Source organism: Prunus persica, chromosome G1 (genome assembly GCF_000346465.2).
Source record: "Prunus persica cultivar Lovell chromosome G1, Prunus_persica_NCBIv2, whole genome shotgun sequence".
NCBI classification, from domain to species: domain Eukaryota; kingdom Viridiplantae; phylum Streptophyta; class Magnoliopsida; order Rosales; family Rosaceae; genus Prunus; species Prunus persica.
The window spans coordinates 39,512,489-39,531,254 of NC_034009.1; the positions used below are offsets into that span (position 1 = coordinate 39,512,489).

Below are 18,766 nucleotides of genomic sequence, written 5' to 3' on the forward strand. Positions count from 1 at the left end.
AAAAGTAGCGAAGGCTTATAACTCTGGTAAAACAAGAGTGACTTGGACAGAATAATGTTATGTCGTACTGAAGATTTTTGGGTTTCTTTAATTGGTTAAGTTTATATACCTTCATTTGAAGATTCTTTATTTGGGTTGCTTTCAAGATGAAAACCATATCCACAACCACAACCACAACTGGCAGACAATCTTTGGCTGTTCATCACAATTGGGCGACAATGAAGAAGACAGAAATTGGAGTAATGTATGTTACCAGCAATCCACGAGAAACTGACATCTGCAAGCTTTCGTAATATAAGGAGGATGGGGAGGCCGTGCAATACTTATCACCTTAGCCACCACCTACACCACAAGACCAATATGTTGTAGGCCAGGAGGCTTTCCAATTTTAATATATATATATATATATATATAAAAGTAAAGTGACAAAGAAATTAATGTAGGGTAAAGGTAGAATAGAAAAGAGAATGAACAAAATTAATAAAAAAAAGTTTTAAAAAGTAAAAGGGAGTGTAGATGGAGAAAAGAGGAATGGGGAAATTAGCTCCCTATATATATATAGATTGAAAAATTAAAATTAAAATCAATCTATTATCTTATATATTATAAAATAAAGATTATTGCTCCAAGGAAATGAGATCTTTTGTTTTCTGGGAATTTTCTGAACCAAGAAGAATCAAGTAAAATTAATAAAGCATAAATTGGAAAGGGAAAAGATCCAGAGGATGCATTGTAAGATTGCTGATGCCAATAATTGTACCCTCTAATTTTATACATGGACGGGCATTCAAATCGGCAAATCAGAAATCCAAGCCAAATCGCACAGGAAAAAATCGAGTTGACCAAATAGTCAACAACCAATCAAAAACCATACCGGACCAGTTTGGACCGGTTTTGGATCCAATTCTATGTCTTCAAAAACTGAACCAAGCGGAACCGAACCAGTCAAATTAAAAAATATATAATTTCAATATATATTTATATTCAATGCTATATTTTTAGTCTCATAACTAATATTTATGCAAGTTCAATTTCAAAACATCTCTCTTTTCTGGCTTTAATATTTATTTTTATATAAAATTAAATAATTTATTAATTTTCAAGTCAAAAAAATAAAATTTTAGTTGAAATTTGTATTAAAAAATTATTTGAAAAAAATTAATTTTAATAATCCAGTTCAAAACCAAATCGGACCGGAACCTAATCAAAATCGGTTCAACCTGAACCGGACAGTTTTTGAATTTTTTTTGTTAAAACCGAACCAAACCAAACCGGACAAATAGTATCGGATTCGGTTCTAATTTGAGACAAAAACCAGTCCAAACCGGACCGTGCCCACCCTATTTTTTTTGTTTTCAAGTCTTAGATGACATGTCGACCTAAAATTATTGTTCCTAGCGGGCTCTCCACCCCCACTCAACCTATTGTGTATTATTATTTTCAATATTATCTTAAATTTAACTACTTATGTCCATTATGATTAGTCATGTATTTTATGGACCATCCAGCTGTGAGGCTTTATCTCAAAAACATTCAGTACCTTTTTCCCGCTTGCAACAATTGTATTTGATTCAGAATTATGTCCTATATTGGTGGGTGGAGTGTTACTTCTGGGTACCCCTCATCATTCGTCTATAAAATGGTGAAGCCAGTTGCTACTGTTACCATAAGAGCCATCTCCGACTTTCTTTAATTTCTTGCTTCATATCCACTAGCTACATCTGTTGCCAAGTTAATTTCAGTCCTAATGGGGTTTCATCTCCCACTCATCTTTGCTCTTCTCAGTGTAAGCTCTGCAATTTGATTAACATTTCCATTATCTCTCATTGTACTCTATATAAACGAAAGTTTTGCATTCCTATAATCCTCTCTGATTTTATTTACCACATAAGTGTCGTCCACTAATTAATTACACTTTGTGATTTGATTTTAATTAGAGTTCGAATTAATGTTGCAGCTAGCAGCGGTGGCACTGGCAAACCATGCTGCTCAACCAGCAGCTCAACTTTACTGGAACTCCGTCCTGCCGAACACACAGATGCCAAGAACTATCAGTGAACTTCTGCATCTTGGTTTGTGTTAATCACTTTAGAATCTTAGATATTTTTTCTACCTGCCATTTTACTAAAATTTGTTTGACCACATATTTATCGGTTAACTACTGTTTTCCAATTTATTATTAACCTCTACATGAGTAATTATAGTATGGTACTAGAGTACGTACGGCAACATATTCACAAATGTCTCACTGAATCTTCAATCGGCTGATCACTTATTTTCCATTATGACGTTGATATATAATTTGCCGACTCCACAAATGAAGAAAAGAGCACAAATATCATGAATGCTGTTGGGAATGGAAAGCCAACTGACCACAAGGGAAAACCTGAAATAAACGCATTGTTTAGCGGATACACAATTCAAGTACAGTATGCAGGAGTTCCTAATTCTGACAATCAACTCCAGTATTATAAAAACATAACTATTTTCTTCTTGGGGAAGGACATGCGCCTTGGCGCAACAATGAACTTCCAATTCCCTAGAAATTCAAACACGGCTACTTTCCTGCCACGCGAAAGTGCTCAATCAATCCCCTTCTCCTCTAACAAACTATCAGAAATTTTCAAACATTTTTCAGTGAAGCCAACATCTGTGGAAGCCAAAACAATTAAGAAAACAATCGAAGAGTGTGAAGCTCCAGGCATTAAGGGAGGGGAAAGATATTGCGCCACATCTTTAGAATCAATGGTTGATTTTAGCACTTCCAAGCTTAGAACAAGAAACGTTCAAGCAATCTCGACTGAGGTATTGGAAAAAGGAACTGCCATGTCCATGCACAAGTATACAACAATGCCGGGACTGAAGAAGTTGGCAGGTGACAAAGTCGTTGTGTGTCATAAGGAGAACTATCCCTATGCTGTGTTTTTCTGCCATGCAATAAAACAAACAGCAGCTTATGTTCTCTCCCTGAAAGGCGATGATGGGGTGAAGGTTAAAGCAGTAACCATCTGCCATCTAGACACATCAGAATGGAACCCAAAGCATTTGGCCTTCCAAATCCTCAAAGTTAAGCCCGGAACCATTCCCATCTGCCATTTCCTTTCCACAGATGCTATTGCATGAACATCACTTAGCACTGTACGTATAATAAGCTTGCACCCCTGTATAATTATCTCCCTACTCTACTTATTTCTGCCTCTTCTGTTGAGATTTCAATCAGAACTTGCACACACAATGCATCAGCTCACACAAAACCAGATGAATTTAAGAAAACAGAAAAATGCAGAGAAAGAATGGATTGGCTACTCAGTAATGCTCAAAGGTTCGTTGCTATGCACAAAACATGGCAGTGCACAATACTCTCATTTCTAACGGAACCATTCCTTTTTACAATGCTGAGAATGTGATCTCAGCCTTACAATTGATCCAGCAATGTAAGCTGGACACTTGTCTTAAATCTGAGTCATATAAGTTTCATCCAACCAAAATATTACATCTGTGAAATAAAACTTAAACCAGCAGGAATTTATAATTCGACATTCCCTTCTAAATTGTTGACTGGTTTAACACCAAGTAGACCTCTTAAGTAATTGAATCGATCCTTAGACAAAGCTTTAGTGAATATGTCAGCTGCTTGCTCTTCGGACTTGCAGTATCTTAGATCCACCACACCTTCTTGCAAAGCATCTCGAATGAAATGGTATATGCGGTTAATGTGTTTGGTCTTTTGATGGAAAACTGGATTCCTTGTCATTGCAATGGCAGAGGTGTTATCTACCATTAATGGAGTTGCCTCTGTTTGCTATTCTCCAAAGTCTTCAAGCACAAACTTCAACCATATAGCTTGAGTAGTAGCTTCACTTACACTAACATATTCAACTTCAGTTGTGGAGAGAGCAACACTGGGTTGCTTGACAGATGCCCAAGATGACACGCCACTTCCAAATGAGAAAGCATATCTAGAAGTGCTCTTCATGTCATCTTGACTCCCACTCCAGTCACTGTCACAGTATCCAATTAATACAACTTCTTTTCCCTTCTGGTATTCAATACCATAATCAATTGTGCCTTTGATATACCTCAACACCCTCTTAGTTGTTCCATAGTGTTTCTTTTAGGACAATGCATGAATCTAGCTAATAAGCTAGCTGCAAACATTATGCCAGGCCTTGTAGCTGTTAAGTACAACAAACTTCCCACAATCTGCCTATATTCATTCTCATCTGCTGGATCACTTCCATCTGCTTTGCATAATTTCTCACTTGCCACCAGAGGAGTGCTAACAGGTTTACATTGTTTTAAGCCAAACTTGCTTAACAGAGTCAAAGCATATTTCTTTTGACTTATGAAAATACTCTTTTCAGTTTGAATCACAGCCATACCAAGAAAATGATACAAAAGACCTAAGTTAGTCATTTCATACCTTCTCATCATCTTAGACTAAAAATCTGCAATCAATTCTTCACTGCTTCCTGTATACACTATATCATCAACATATATCGATACAATGAGTGTTCTAGAGTTTTCCTTGGTCTTGCAATACAGAGTTGCTTCACTAGAGCTCCTTGTATAACCGCAGTCAATAAGATACGAGTTTATTTCCTCATCCCATGCTCTTGGCGCCTGTTTTAGACCATACAGAGCTTTCTTTAGTTTGTACACTTTGTCTTTAGAGTTCTTAATCACAAAACCATCTGGCTGGTCCACATATACTTCTTCCTTAAGCACACCATTCAGAAAAGCAGACTTGACATCCAATTGATACAACTTCCACCCCTTTTGAGCTGCCAATGCAATAAAAGTTCTAATGGTGTCTAATCGGACTCTGCACCCCTCTCGATTGAAAACCTATTGTGTAAATCTTCAATCCTAAACGATGCACCTAAAACACATGTTGCAATACACATCCACCCATTCTCAGGCCAATTATTGCTCATAGTGGGCTCCCGACCCCCTCTCAAATTTAAGTGGTCCATTATTCTTAACCACATATTTTATGGACCATCCAGCTGTGAGGTTTTGTCTCAAAAACCTTCGGTACATTTCTCCCACATGCCACAATTGTATATTCACAATTACGTCTGATACATCACATCATGCCACTTGCCTCAAATGAATTTAAGTGAGTGAGGCAGTTGGAAGTAATTAAGCTCTATATTGGTGGGTGGAGTGTTACTTCTGGGTACCCCTCATCATTTGTCTATAAAATGGTGAAGTCAGTTGCTACTGTTACCATAAGAGCCAGCTCCGACTTTCTTTAATTTCTTGCTTCATATCCACTAGCTACATCTGTTGCCAAGTTAATTTCAGTCCTAATGGGGTTTCATCCCCCACTCATCTTTGCTATTCTCAGTGTAAGCTCTGCAATTTGATTAACTTTTCCATGCTCTCTCATTGTACTCTATATAAACGAAAGTTTTGTGGTCCTATAATTCTCTCTCGATTTTATTTAGTACGTACTTAAGTGTTGTCCACTAATTAATTACACTTTGTGAGATTTGATTTTAATTAGAGTTCGAATTAATGTTGCAGCTAGCAGCGGTTGCACAGGCAAACAATGCTGCTCAACCAGCACCTCAACTTTACTGGAACTCCGTCCTGCCAAACACACAGATGCCAAGATCTATCAGTGAACTTCTGCATCCTGGTTTGTGTTGAGCTCTTTAGAATCTTAGATATCTCTTCTACCTGCCATTTTACTTAAATATGTTCGACCACATATTTATCAGTTAACTACTGTCATTACATGAGTGACACATATTCACAAATCGGCTGATCACTTATTTTCCATTATGACGTTGATATATAATTTGCAGACTCCACAAATGAAGAAAAGAGCACAAATGACGTTGGCAAACCTGAAACTTTCCCATTGGGCAATCAAAATTACTCCAGTCAAAAAAATTATGGAACAGGCAATAAACGTTACTGCAGTCAAAAAAGGTATGGAAGAGGCAAGAAACGTTACTGCGATCAAAAAAAGTATGGAAGAGGTGCTTCTCCATCTGACAATCAACTACTCCATTATAAAGACTTAGCTATTTTCTTCTTGGAGAAGGACATGCGCCCTGGCACAACAATGAAGTTCCAATTCTCTAGAAATTCAAACACGGCTACTTTCTTGCCACGAGAAAGCGCTCAATCGATCCCCTTCTCCTCTAACAAACTACCAGAAATTTTCAACCATTTTTCAGTGAAGCCAACATCTGAGGAAGCCAAAACAATTAAGCAAACAATCGAAGAGTGTGAAGCTCCCGGCCTTAAGGGAGAGGAAATATATTGCGCCACATCTTTAGAATCAATGGTTGATTTTAGCACTTCGAAGCTTGGAACAAGAAACGTTGAAGCAATCTCGACGGAGGTATTGGAAAAAGGAGCCACCATGTCCATGCACAACTATACAACAATGCCGGGACTGAAGAAGTTGGCCAGTGACAAAGTCGTTGTGTGTCATAAGCAGAACTATCCCTATGCTGTGTTTTTCTGCCATGCAATAAAACATACAGCAGCTTATGTTCTCTTCCTGAAAGGCGATGATGGGGAGAAGGTTAAAGCAGTAACCATCTGTCATCTAGACACATCAGAATGGAACCCAGAGCATATGTCCTTCCAAATCGTCAACGTTAAGCCCGGAACCATTCCCATCTGCCATTTCATTTCCACTGATGCTATTGCCTGGGTTCCGAACCACAAATCTGCATGATCATCACTTAGCACTGTACGTATAATTATCTCCTTACTTATTTCTGCCTCTTCATCATGTGGTGTAAGATATATGATGAGATGAAGTTTTTGGGATTAGTGGTTGGGTTGCCTGAAAAACACAGATTACAGAAACTGCTTGAAATTAACCCGATCATGTTTTCTCTTGTAACTATATAGACTTCAACTTGTACTCATAATAAAGCATGCTATATTTATGAAGAGATATTAATCTATATATATTTTTTATATATGCTTTGGCTTTGTGGTTCTACCCAATGTTTGAGTGTTGAATTGTTACGTTGGAATAGGCTGCTAATGCATGTAGTTAGAGAAGCCTTCATTTATATCAAAGTCCTCAAACTATCAAGAACTAATGTATCCAGAAACATATACCAAGACGCAAAACAACATATTTTCCATGCTCTGTCTGTAACACCAAAGCAAACTTCCTTGATCACAAAAGGATCAAATTCCAGTACTAATCTAATCCATCATGTAAAGCATACAAGTGCCTCCCTAAATACTATACTCTTTTTGTTATTTCCTACTATACTATTTAAGATTTAAAATTCAGGTCAACCCATAGATTTCTCGCCTTTTTCTTCTTCATCTCGTCGGGCTTGTCTTCTTCTTGAGGATTGTATAGGCCAAGGAAATGCTTTGAGTTAGTTTTTGCGCTTTTGCGTTTTGGGCCTTGGAAGTTGGGACCCAAACCAACTTCACAAAAAGAAAACGCTCAGACTATAATGAGTGGAAAGTTATAAGGGGTAAGTTATAAGGAGTTCACTTTATAGCCATCAGATCAATCTAAGGGCTGGGGAGAATTGAGATAAAGTTTTAAAATCGGGTAGGTGAGGAACCCAAACCCGAATTGAATATCCAGCACGTCCGAAAAAGAAGAAGAAGAGGCAAGCACGTCCGAAAAAGAAGAAGAAGAGGCAAGGTCGAAGTTTGAACAGAAAAAACTCATCTCTTTAAAACCCATAGCTCTGAGAAACGGTTGAAGGCAACGGTTAACGACGGTTGTTGAAGCCACTCCGTTCTCCAGACCCTGAAAAAGTATTTATTTTGAGTAGAAGGGGCAAATGTGTGGATTCCGAAACAGTGAAGGGGCGAAGCAGTGGAAGGGGAAGGAGAGAAGCCGTATTCGTTGGAAGTGGTAGGTTCCATTTGTGGAGCAAAGCAACACAAAGACCCCGCACAGACACCTTGCGATTGTTCAATAACCAGCATTTGGTGAGTAATTTATGGAATTTGAGTTTAGGGTTAGAGTAATGGTTTTCCCCAATTTGTACCATCAATTTTGTTGGATTTGGCATCTCTTCTTTGTGCTTCAGTTGCATGTTAATTTTTGCTTGGGTATATGTTAAAAAAAGAATGAAAATCAAGTCAATAACAAGTGAATAACATGTCAATAATGATATGAATAAGATAATGGTGTTGAATTGGAGGAGGCCCTCAAAACATTCCACATTTGAAGCAGTGCATAGTGCAGATTATCTCTCTGGCGCTAGAATATATATATATTTTGAAATAAATATGATTTCCTTTGTTACTAAATTTGCCTGAGAAACATGAGAACAGATAATAATAAACTCATGAATAGAAGTGCAAAGCATTTGATGAGTAATTTATGGAATTTGAGTTTAGGCCCAGGAAATTCCTTGACCCCAAAAAAAAAAAAAAAGTTGATTTAAAATTCAGGTCAACCCATAGATTTCTCGCCTTTTTCTTCTTCATCTCGTCGGGCTTGTCTTCTTCTTGAGGATTGTATAGGCCCAGGAAATGCTTTGAGTTAATTTTTGCATTTTTGCGTTTTGGGCCTTGGAAGTTGGGACCCAACCCAACTTCACAAAAAGAAAACAGATTTGCCAAAAATCAAATTTCAAGTCTCTCCTCCGATCGAAATTTGGATTTGATGAACTAAAGTGGTTTTACTTTCTCCATCAGTGTTTGATAACTTAATTTGTTATTTACTTTTTTTTTAAAAAACTTTGGCTTATATATATTAGTTTTCTTTTTTCCTTCATATTCACCACCTTTATGTTGCATAAGTATTTCAGTCTTAATGGGTTTCCATCTACCACTCATCTTTGCTCTTCTCAGTGTAAGCCTTTTTTTTTTTTTAAAGCACAAGATTAGAGGGGAGGGGGATTTCTCAATGTAAGCTTTGCAGTTTCATAATTAATATTTCCAATATCTCACTGTTAGTAAAATACAGAAAAAGTACTAATAACATATGCACATGTTACTAATTTATTGAGATAAAACACCATTTTGCCCCTAGAATATTTTATTAGGTTTAAAGTTGACTTTTTGACCAGGAAGGAATTTGGGTATTTAGACTATATCGTTGCGTAGAGCATGGCGAGATGAGTCCGTAGACACATGATTGGCTCGAATCAGAGTTATAATGAGAGAGATACGATCAAAATACCCTCAGTGGTATAACCGTAATTTTGGCTTAAAGGGTTTGATAAAATATAATTTTTCTTTCTTTCTTTCTCTCTCTCTCTCTCTCTCTCTCTCTCTCCTCTCTCTCACGACGGCAGTGATAGCCGGCCACTTTTTGGCCAGCCATGCTCTCGTCCGGCCACTAAAGTTGACGGGGCCGGTACCAAAATGACCGGGCCACCATCCTTTTCCAACCCCAGCCAGGCCCCACTGCCAGCAGTCGTGATTTTGCTGAAAAATGGAGAAGAAGCGGCCGATTTCGTTCGAACTTCTCCGACTTCGTTCTCTCTCCTCCGGCCACCGATTTCGATGAATGAGGTATGGTTTCTCACCTACTTTTTATGCTCTAGCTGCCTGTTGGGTAGGATTCGATCAATTCCTTGCGTAGGTAGCTTGATTTTCGAATTGGATTTCGGCCGGTTTTGGGATCTCGATTCCGGCCACTTCCGGTCAGTTTTTGGGGTACATCCCAAAACAAAAGTGGTTCTAAATAGGGTGTTATACCTAGGGTAGGAACCTTGAACCGTAATTTTGAGAATTTTCGGTGATGCCTAATCGCTTTGGACACCTACGCTATGCCTGCGTGTGGGCACTATAGAAAAAGGGCATTGTGTCCCGATGCAATCCCCTTGTTGTCTTGAGCGCGTAGGTGTGCTCGGATTTCAATTTGGATACCGTTTGAATCTCGAACGAATATCGCATATTGTGCGTTATTCGGGGTCGATAGGTTTGAACTGTTGGATAGTCTTAGATTTATAATATGTTAATCTAGACATTCTTAGGATCGAATGGGATTAAACGGATCGTAAAACGGAGTCCCGGATACTCCAAAAATGCCAACCCTAGGGCTAGGTTCCTAGTAACCGTCCGATCGTGCGATCGTGAGCGATCCGACCGTTTGATCCGAACCAAACTTGCAGGACGTGTATCCTAAACCTTGTAGAACCCATAGGAACTTTCGGATTAGAATTTGGAGGTCGTGGGCCCCTTGGGCCGTTTGACTAAGTTTGGGTAGTTTGACCCTTGGCTGATCGTGAGTCTTCAGAGGTCTTGAGCGTTGTTGAGCTATGTTGACTAGGTTTAGACTTTTAGAGTGTTTATTATTATCATAGGAAACTATTAGATATTATTTTAATAATTGAAATTATCAAATTTATGTTTATGTGCATGATTGTTGGTCTAAAAATAACATTGTTTTCTTGATAAAATTACGTTGCAGTCTACTATAGACTGGTATCACTAAATGGAGATTACCTCTATTATTAGTTTAGATAATTAAGAGTATGTCAGTTTGAAGTGCTATATGCACTACCCTAAGTACCACCCTGTGATTGTTAGGTCCCATGTGGTGTAGATTATACAGCGTCAGGACAGACCCCATACGTGGCTTTGGATGTTCTGGCGCATGGGGGAGATTATGTAATGGTTAGGTCATACGTGGCGTAGGTTATTCAGCGTGTTGACAGACCCTATACGTGGCGTTGGATGTTCCAGTATGGAAAGATTTTGTGATTGTTAGGTCCCACGTGGCGTAGATTATCCGGCGTGAGGACAAACCCCATTCGTGGCTTTGGATGTTCCTGCGTATGGGGGAGATTATGTGATGGTTAGGTCACACGTGGCGTAGGTTATTCGGCGTGTTGGCTAACCCCATAAGTGCCGTTGGATGTAACGACCGGTCCTAAATAAATTAGTGAATATTAATTTATTCAGAGAAAATACCATTTTGCCCATAGAGTATTTTATTAGGTTCAAAGTTGACTTTTTGATCAGAAAGGAATTTGAGAATTTCGATTATACCGTTGCATAGAGCACGGCGAGATGAGTCCGTAGACACGTGGTATGCTCGAATCGAAGTTGTAACGAGAGAGATACGATCAAAATACCCTCAGTGGCATAACCGTAATTTTGGCAAAAAGGGTCGATAAAATCATATATATATATTTTCTCTCTCTCTCTCTCTCTCTCTCTCTCTCTCTCTGCGATATTGTCCCTCTCTCTCTTTGATTCACTGCCATCTGCCCACGGCAGGACTTGAGACTGGTCACGTTTGAACCGGCTCGATGTCCCGATCACGTCGCACCCAAAATGCAAATGGAAACCTTGAATTCCAGCCACGGCTTCGACTGGTTTGAACTGGGTTTTTCCCGGCGTTGCGCCACCGCCTCCGCCGCCCAATTCCGGTGAAACAGGTATAATTCCTCACCTATTTTTCGAGATCCAGCTGTTGTTGTGTAGGAATTAGACGATTTTCATGTTTAGGAACTCGATTTAGAATTTAGGTTTTGGTCGAATTTTCAAAGTGAAATTTCGGCCACTTCCGCTGGTTTTTCGGGGTATGTCTAAGAACAAAAGTGGTTCCAAATAGGGTGTTATACCTAGGGTAGGAACCTTGAGCTGTGATTTTGAGAATTTCCGGCGATGCGTATTCGCTTTGGACACCCACGCGCCGACAGCGCGTGGGCACTGTAGAAAAGGGGCATTGTGTCTCAATGCGATCTGCTTGTTGTCTTGAGCTCGTAGGTATGCTCGAATTTCAATTTGGATACTGTTTGAGTCTCGAACGGATATCGCATAGTGTACGTTATCCGGGTTTGATAGGTTTGAACCATTGGATAGTTTTGAATTTGATATATGTTAATCTAGGCATTTCTAGGATCATGTAGGAATTCAGGGATCATGAATCAGAGCCCCGGATGTTCCGATTTAATAACTTAAAGTTTATGTTTATAATAACTATCAGATCGTGCGATCGTGAGCGATCCGACTGTCTGATCTGGACCAAACTTGCAGCACGTATATCCTAAACCTTGTGGAACATAAAAAAATTTCGGATTAGAATTTGGAGGTCGTGGGCCCCGTGGGCCCATTTAACCAATTATGGGTAGTTTGATCCTTGGTTGACCGTGAGTCTTCCGAGATAGTTTTACCTTCCTAGGAGGATTATAATGACCCTAGTGATAGGTCTTGACCGTTGTTCAGCTATGTTGACTAGGTTGAGACTTCTAGAGTGTTTATTATATTATTGTAGGAAACTCTTAGATATTATTTTAATAATTGAAATTATGAAATTTATGTTTATGTGCATGATCGTTGGTCTAAAAATAATATTATTTTCCTGATAAAATTACGTTGCAGTCTACTATAGACTAGTATCACTAAAGTGGGAATACCTCTATTATTAGTTGAGATAATTGGGAGTATGTCAGTTTGAAATGTTATACCCTAAGTACTACTCTATGATTGTCAGGTCACCCGTGGCGTAGGATTTTCCGGTGAGATGACAGACCCCATACGTGGCGTTGGAATTTCCAACGTATGGAGAGATTATATGATTGTTAGGTTTCACGTGGCGTAGGATTTTTCAGCGGGATGACAAACCCCATACGTGGCATTGGAAGTTTCAGCGTATGGGGAGATGATATGATTGTTAAGTCACACGTGGCGTAGGTTATTTGGAGTGCTGACAGACCCCATACGTGGCGTTGAAATTTCTGGCGTATGGAGAGATGATATGATTGTTAGGTCACTTTGGATGTTCTAGCGTATTGGGAGATTATGTGATTACCAGTGAGATGAATAAAGGATTGTTATGTTATATTGGGAAAAACATGTTTGTAGAAAGAATTACGTGTGGCTTGATCCCTCAGTAAGGGTACGTAGGCAGCCTAGGGTAGTGCCTTGGTGCAGTCGCTGACTAAACATTATAATGTTGTTTTTAGGTTTGATTATATGGTATTATGGGGCAAGGCCCCTAGGACTATTGGTGATAATTCATAGATGGTAGTGGATGCATGCTAGAAATTTGTAGGAAGTTATTTCATGTGGATTGCAGTGGTACTCGTAAAATTTATTTGAGTTCCTTAATTGCATTGTTAATATATTAATTTACTTAAGAGTACTGCTAGTAGTTCTGCCTTGATTTATTTGAAGGCTGGAGGCCTTGTCTGGAAACTGTGTGCAATTAGATTGTGTGTGCTGGCAGTTGACTTTTTAAATTGTGAATTTTGTGCAGGTTGAAATTTGGGAAATGTTCAATTTACAGGGGAGACTCTGCTGAAATTTCGGTAGAAAGTCTTGTGCCCTTATTCCTTTTTGGGGAAAAGGATATAGTTTTAGAAGTGGCGATGTCGGGAATTTCCACAGGATTCGTCTCGGGTTTCGGGAAATTCGGGGCGGGTCTGAAAAAGTTGTTTCAGTTTTGGCAAGTATCGGAAAAGACCAAAATTTTCCGACTTTATTATTACTAGAAACAAGGTCGAAGTATTTACCAATCATGTGGCCTTCCAAGTGCTCTAGGTTAAGCCAGGAACCGTTCCTATCTGCCGTTTCCTTCCCAACTATGATCATGTTGTCTGGGTTCCAACCCACAAATCTACATTGGGCTACGTATTTGAATTTGTACTAAAGCGTGATCTATAGTATGCATATATTGGATAAGTTTGAGATCAGTGGCTTGGGTGTCCGCTGAGCTTGAACAAGTTTGGGTGTGCTGAGTGTTTCCATGGGTGTGTTGATGATCATGGTTATTAGATTTGTGATAGTTTGGGCTCAATTTCAACAGAACTCATCTCAAGCCTAGATAGTTGATTCTTAAGTTTATCAGGAAAAAAAATTAAAAATTAAAAAATCTAAAGTTAAGCCCAAGGCGCCGAACTTGGACTTCTCACCAAACTGTGCATAAATTGAAATATTTAATAGAAGCCCAAGATTTTTGAAGCACATAATATCTACAAAAATCTACAAAGTGTAATACTTTACAAACTTCTTATGTGTACCAATTTCTGCTCAAATTAATTTCTCTGTGGTGCTGAGATTCATCATAATTTTAGTAGAAATTGGAAGTTTTCATCATTTTTGCTTTAAGTCTCTCCTCCACTCACTAATAAAGATTACTCAAGTGAGTTTACAAAACATTTTTTTTCTACTCTCTCCTGAAGACTACACATCTTCTCAAAAGATTAGATCACTTCACATCTTGTATATGTGAAAACTAATGCAAAAAGTTGAAACTTTATCATAAAACCTCGACAAAAATTAGCTCTACTTAGAACATTAAATTTGGATTCGTTGATTTAAATGGCAATTTGACACTTCATAGAAATTTTTACATACATGTGTTAGTGTTTGATCACTTCACTTATTACTTACTATATTTATTCCATGATTCTCCCTCAAGTTATGTAAATATTATTATCAAACATTTCAATTCATTTGTGATATTTCTTGTCCATCTTTCAATGTACCCTGAAATCCATTAGCCACATATGATGACCAAAATCCACACTCTGTTGTTTGCAAACGTTCAATATACGACTTGCATCCACAGTCCTGACCCAAATGAAATGCGGAAACTGTCAAGCTAACTGTAGGGAGGACTATATTTGATTTTACCTTAAAGACTGATCCGAAACCACCTTCTCCAAGTTTATTGTTGTTTGAATAGTTTTTGGTTGCACAAACAACAGCGGCCAAGTCAAATAATGGCAATTCCAGATCTTCCTTTTGGCCGGGCTTCAGTTCTCCTGTGAAGTACGTAGTGAAGTAAATAATGTAGCATGGAACCTTAGCTTAGAAACCAGAGAGGCAACAGCAAAAATTTTCTATAGAACTGAACCTACCTATCTTAGAAAATGAAGGGGCAGAAGAGTAGAAAATCAAATAGCTTACCATATTTTTGTTGCTGGTTCTTCCTCACATATAATAGCAGGGTAAGGCCCAGGGTCAGCAGTCCAGTAGACAACACAGTACTGGTTACTATGATCTTTGTATTGTGTCCTTGATCTAGGAATGAAGTATTTGAAAGCAGAAGATTGAGGAGTCAGAAATTCATAAAGAAAAAATCTCTACTTTTTATCATCCAACGAACAATTAATGCTAGTTTCTGAGACAGTTCTAAAGAAATATTTTTCTAACAATGTCAAAAGTTTTCTGGCTCTATCTTGTTTCTAATCATGTCACTGTTGGAAGATTTCTTTCTTCTTTTTTCCTTGGTGGCTTTTATTTTTCTTTCAAACTTTGTTTTAAACAGCAAGATGATTCCATACCTAGTTCTGACGAAGCCATTCTTATGTAAATATCTTGCCCATTTATATTGGAATATCTTATATCAACCAGATCGCTGAACCACAGCAAGGACCCCCTTCCTCCATCTCGGATATCCAAATTTGAAAAAGCGGCGCAGGAGCAGTTGTTCATGCACATCATCTCACATTCCTTGAGGTTCATAATTGTGTTATACTAGGATTGTTCTGTACTTTATTTCACCCCAGTGTACTTCTTAAAGATGTCTCCACTGCAATTCAGTTGGCTCTTTCTCACAGATCTATATGACCAATCCACCAAGTCCCAGTCTTGTTGAAAGTCGGTATAAATCCTTTCAAGCAGCTACGTACTGGGGACTTGTCAATACAACATGCACCATTCGGACCACATATTCCATATTTGTCGCAGATATCAGTCGTTGCTCTTAGATAAACAACCCAACCTTGGTTTCCATCACTCCCGATGTAGCTCAGCCCAAATCCATCTTGAGTTAACGCCAGCCTGAAAAGAGTTGAGCTGTTGAGAAGCTTATAACCATAATATACTTCATCATCATTATCCAACACAAAATCATATGTTGGATTTAAATTATGCATCCCACTAAATTGGATTCCATTCCATGGTGCAGTCCGATATTTTATAACAGAACCCTCCCTCAGAATTAATTCATGGTACCCATAAGGACCAAGTTGATATGGGTAATGTCCTTGAGAAGGATCCTGGGGGCTTTTCCAGGGTGTAAGATGCCAATTAAAACCTGTGATTTTGTTCCTAACAAGCTTCATACCTGGTATTAATGTATCTCCTGGGTAATCAAAACTCTGCCATAAAATATTATCAGAGTCATTACGACCATTGCCATCTATCACAACAAGATTTCCGGAATCCAAAATCTGTGCCACTGGATTCTATGAAGAACTTGATGTGTTGGAAGACCTGTAGTGTTCTTTGTTGAATATTTGGATTGCAAAGGGAGCAAGAAATGTACTGAGAGAGAAAGAGAGAGAGAGAGAGAGAGAGAGAGAGAGAGAGAGAGCAGTGAGCCTTAGATTGTTCTAACAGTTTTCTTACTCTGCATGAACATAGCAGCAGAGCTTATATTCCTTCATGACTGTTACATGTTCTCTCTTACATCAGTAGATTCAAATCTAACGGTTTGTAATAGTAAGCCAATGTGAGTATGACACATGGCAATACACAGCTGTCCTAACAGCTGGGAATTCAAAACAGACTCTAGCATTGCACCTGGCATATAAGCACAAGGCACTCAGCTAACACAAAGATTAAAAACAGATTGAATATAAACTGACATAGAACTTACTAACTAATCTGAAATTAGCTAGACAGTTTACATTTTAACACTCCCTTCTAAAGTGCTAGCTGATTTCACTCCAAGCATTCTCCTCAAATAGTCAAACCTGTCTTTGGGAAGAGCTTTGGTGAAGATATCAGCAATCTGCTCTTCTCCTTTGCAGTAGAGCAGTTCAATCACTTCTTCTTGTATTGCATCTCTAATAAAATGAAACTTCCTTTTAATATGCTTGCTCCGTTGATGAAAAACAGGATTTTTAGCCATTGCTATGGCTGAAGTGTTGTCACAAAACACAGTTGTTGCAGTGGTCTGTTCTTCCCCAAAATCTTCAAGAACAAACCTGAGCCAAATGGCTTGTGATGTAGCTTCTGCTGCACTCACATACTCTGCCTCTGCAGTAGAGAGAGCCACACTGTGTTGTTTGACTGATGCCCATGAAAAAGCACCACTTCCAAATGAAAATGCATATCCAGAAGTGCTTTTCATATCTTCCTCAGATCCACTCCAGTCACTGTCACAGTAACCAACTAAGAGTGCAGATTTTCCTGTCACATACTCAATTCCATAGTCAATTGTGCCTTGTATGTACCTTAGAACCCTTTTAGCTGCCCCATAGTGCATCTTAGAAGGGTTATGCATGAATCTTGCAAGCAGGCAGGCAGAGAACATGATATCTGGCCTGGTTGCAGTAAGGTACAGCAGGCTGCCTACAATTTTTCTGAACAAACTTTCATCTGCAGCATCACTTCCATCCTCTCTTTTCAATTTATCAGTAGCCACTAATGGAGTGCTTACTGACTTGCAGTCTTTGAGTCCAAACTTATCCAAGAGAGTGAGAGCATACTTCTTTTGATGAATGAAGATGCTCCCTTCAGTTTGTGTTACTCCCATACCAAGAAAATGGTGGAGTAAACCCAAATCAGACATCTCATACTTGCACATCATTTCAGCTTTGAATTCTTTCATCATTTCATCTCTACTTCCTGTGTACACTACGTCATCTACATAGATTGACACTATTAGTGTTCCCACCTTCCTTTGTTCTCACATAGAGAGTGGCTTCACTTGGACTTCTGTGAAAACCACACTGATTCGAGTAGGTGTCAATTTCACTATACCAGGCCCTTGGAGCCTGCTTCAACCCATAGAGGGCTTTTCTTAACCTATACACCTTATCCTCATCATCTTTAACCACAAAACCATCCGGTTGATCAATATAAACTTCTTCTTCAAGGACACCATTTAGGAAGGCTGACTTGACATCCAATTGCCATAGTTTCCAGCCTTTCTGAGCAGCAAGAGCTATGAGAGTTCTAATGGTGTCTAACCTTGCTACAGGAGCAAAGGTTTCATTGAAATCAATCCCTGGTTTTTGTGTGTATCCCTTGGCAACAAGTCTTGCTTTATGTTTTTGAATGGAGCCATCAAGATTAAGCTTAATTTTGAATATCCACTTCACTCCCACAATTGGTTTACTACTTGGCCTGTCAACCAATTCCCAACTGGAGTTTTTCTCTATCATAAGTATCTCCTCAGTCATAGCCTTCCCCCAAGCTTCATCTTTGACTGCTTCTTCAAAATTTTCAGGTTCAATGATGCTCATCTTGCATTGAGCATACACTTCACTCAAACTCTTCCATTTCTTTGGGGTGTTATCATAAGTTTCTAATGGAGCAGAGTCTTGAGTAGCATGCACATCATTACTTGTTTGTGTTTCCATAGGAGACTGTACAATCTGTTGCTGTAACAGATTTGGTTATGAATCCAAATCTGATACAATTGAACTTACTCCATCACCCCAAGACATAGGGATTTGCAATGCCTCATTGGTTTCCCAATTCCACATTGCTTCTTCATCAAAAATAACACTCCTAGACAGCTCAATCTTTTGAGTTCTCAAGTTGAGCACTCTATACCCCTTTTCACATACACCATATCTTACAAATACTCCCTTCTCACCTGTGTCTTCCAGCTTGTGCCTTTTCTGTGTGGGGATGTGAATATAGCATAGAGAACCAAATATTCTCAAATGCTTGACACCTGGTTTTCTTCCACCGAACTTTTCAAATGGAGTGGAATTGTCCAGTGCACTTGTAGGACATCTGTTCTGCAAATATACAGCTGTATTGACAGCTTCTGCCCAAAACTTCAAAGGGATTTTCTTCTCATACATCATGGCTCTTGCCATTTCCATCACAGTACGATTCTTTCTCTCTGTAACTCCATTCTGTTGTGGAGAGTAGCCTACTG

At 38.8% G+C, this 18,766-nt stretch overlaps 2 protein-coding genes across 3 annotated transcripts; both read left to right on the top strand.

The window, feature by feature from the left end:
• Nucleotides 1,651–6,937, top strand: LOC18792620 (BURP domain protein RD22). 2 transcript variants are annotated; one of them, XM_020570687.1, is made up of 3 exons: nucleotides 1,651–1,786; nucleotides 5,533–5,647; nucleotides 5,817–6,937. In XM_020570687.1, exons 1-3 carry the CDS (start codon nucleotides 1,748–1,750, stop codon nucleotides 6,701–6,703), a joined length of 1,041 nt encoding a protein of 346 aa, XP_020426276.1. In that variant the 5' UTR covers nucleotides 1,651–1,747; the 3' UTR covers nucleotides 6,704–6,937. The 2 variants fall into 2 exon arrangements, with proteins under 2 accessions (XP_020426276.1, XP_007225823.2); XM_007225761.2 differs by lacking the exon at nucleotides 1,651–1,786 and adding an exon at nucleotides 5,220–5,354.
• On the top strand, nucleotides 2,291–3,535 carry LOC109950720 (BURP domain protein RD22-like). Its single transcript, XM_020570691.1, has one exon. The coding sequence runs from the start codon at nucleotides 2,341–2,343 to the stop codon at nucleotides 3,121–3,123; it is 783 nt and encodes a 260-aa protein (XP_020426280.1). The 5' UTR covers nucleotides 2,291–2,340; the 3' UTR covers nucleotides 3,124–3,535.

Excerpts from the sequence above, each read along its gene's own strand:
- LOC18792620 (XM_020570687.1), top strand. The coding sequence starts at position 1,748 with ATGGGGTTTCATCTCCCACTCATCTTTGCTCTTCTCAGT. Across the intron at positions 1,787-5,532 it reads TCATCTTTGCTCTTCTCAGT|CTAGCAGCGGTTGCACAGGC; the intron begins GTAAGCTCTGCA and ends TTAATGTTGCAG. Across the intron at positions 5,648-5,816 it reads CAGTGAACTTCTGCATCCTG|ACTCCACAAATGAAGAAAAG; the intron begins GTTTGTGTTGAG and ends TATAATTTGCAG.
- LOC109950720 (XM_020570691.1), top strand. The coding sequence starts at position 2,341 with ATGAATGCTGTTGGGAATGGAAAGCCAACTGACCACAAGGGAAAACCT.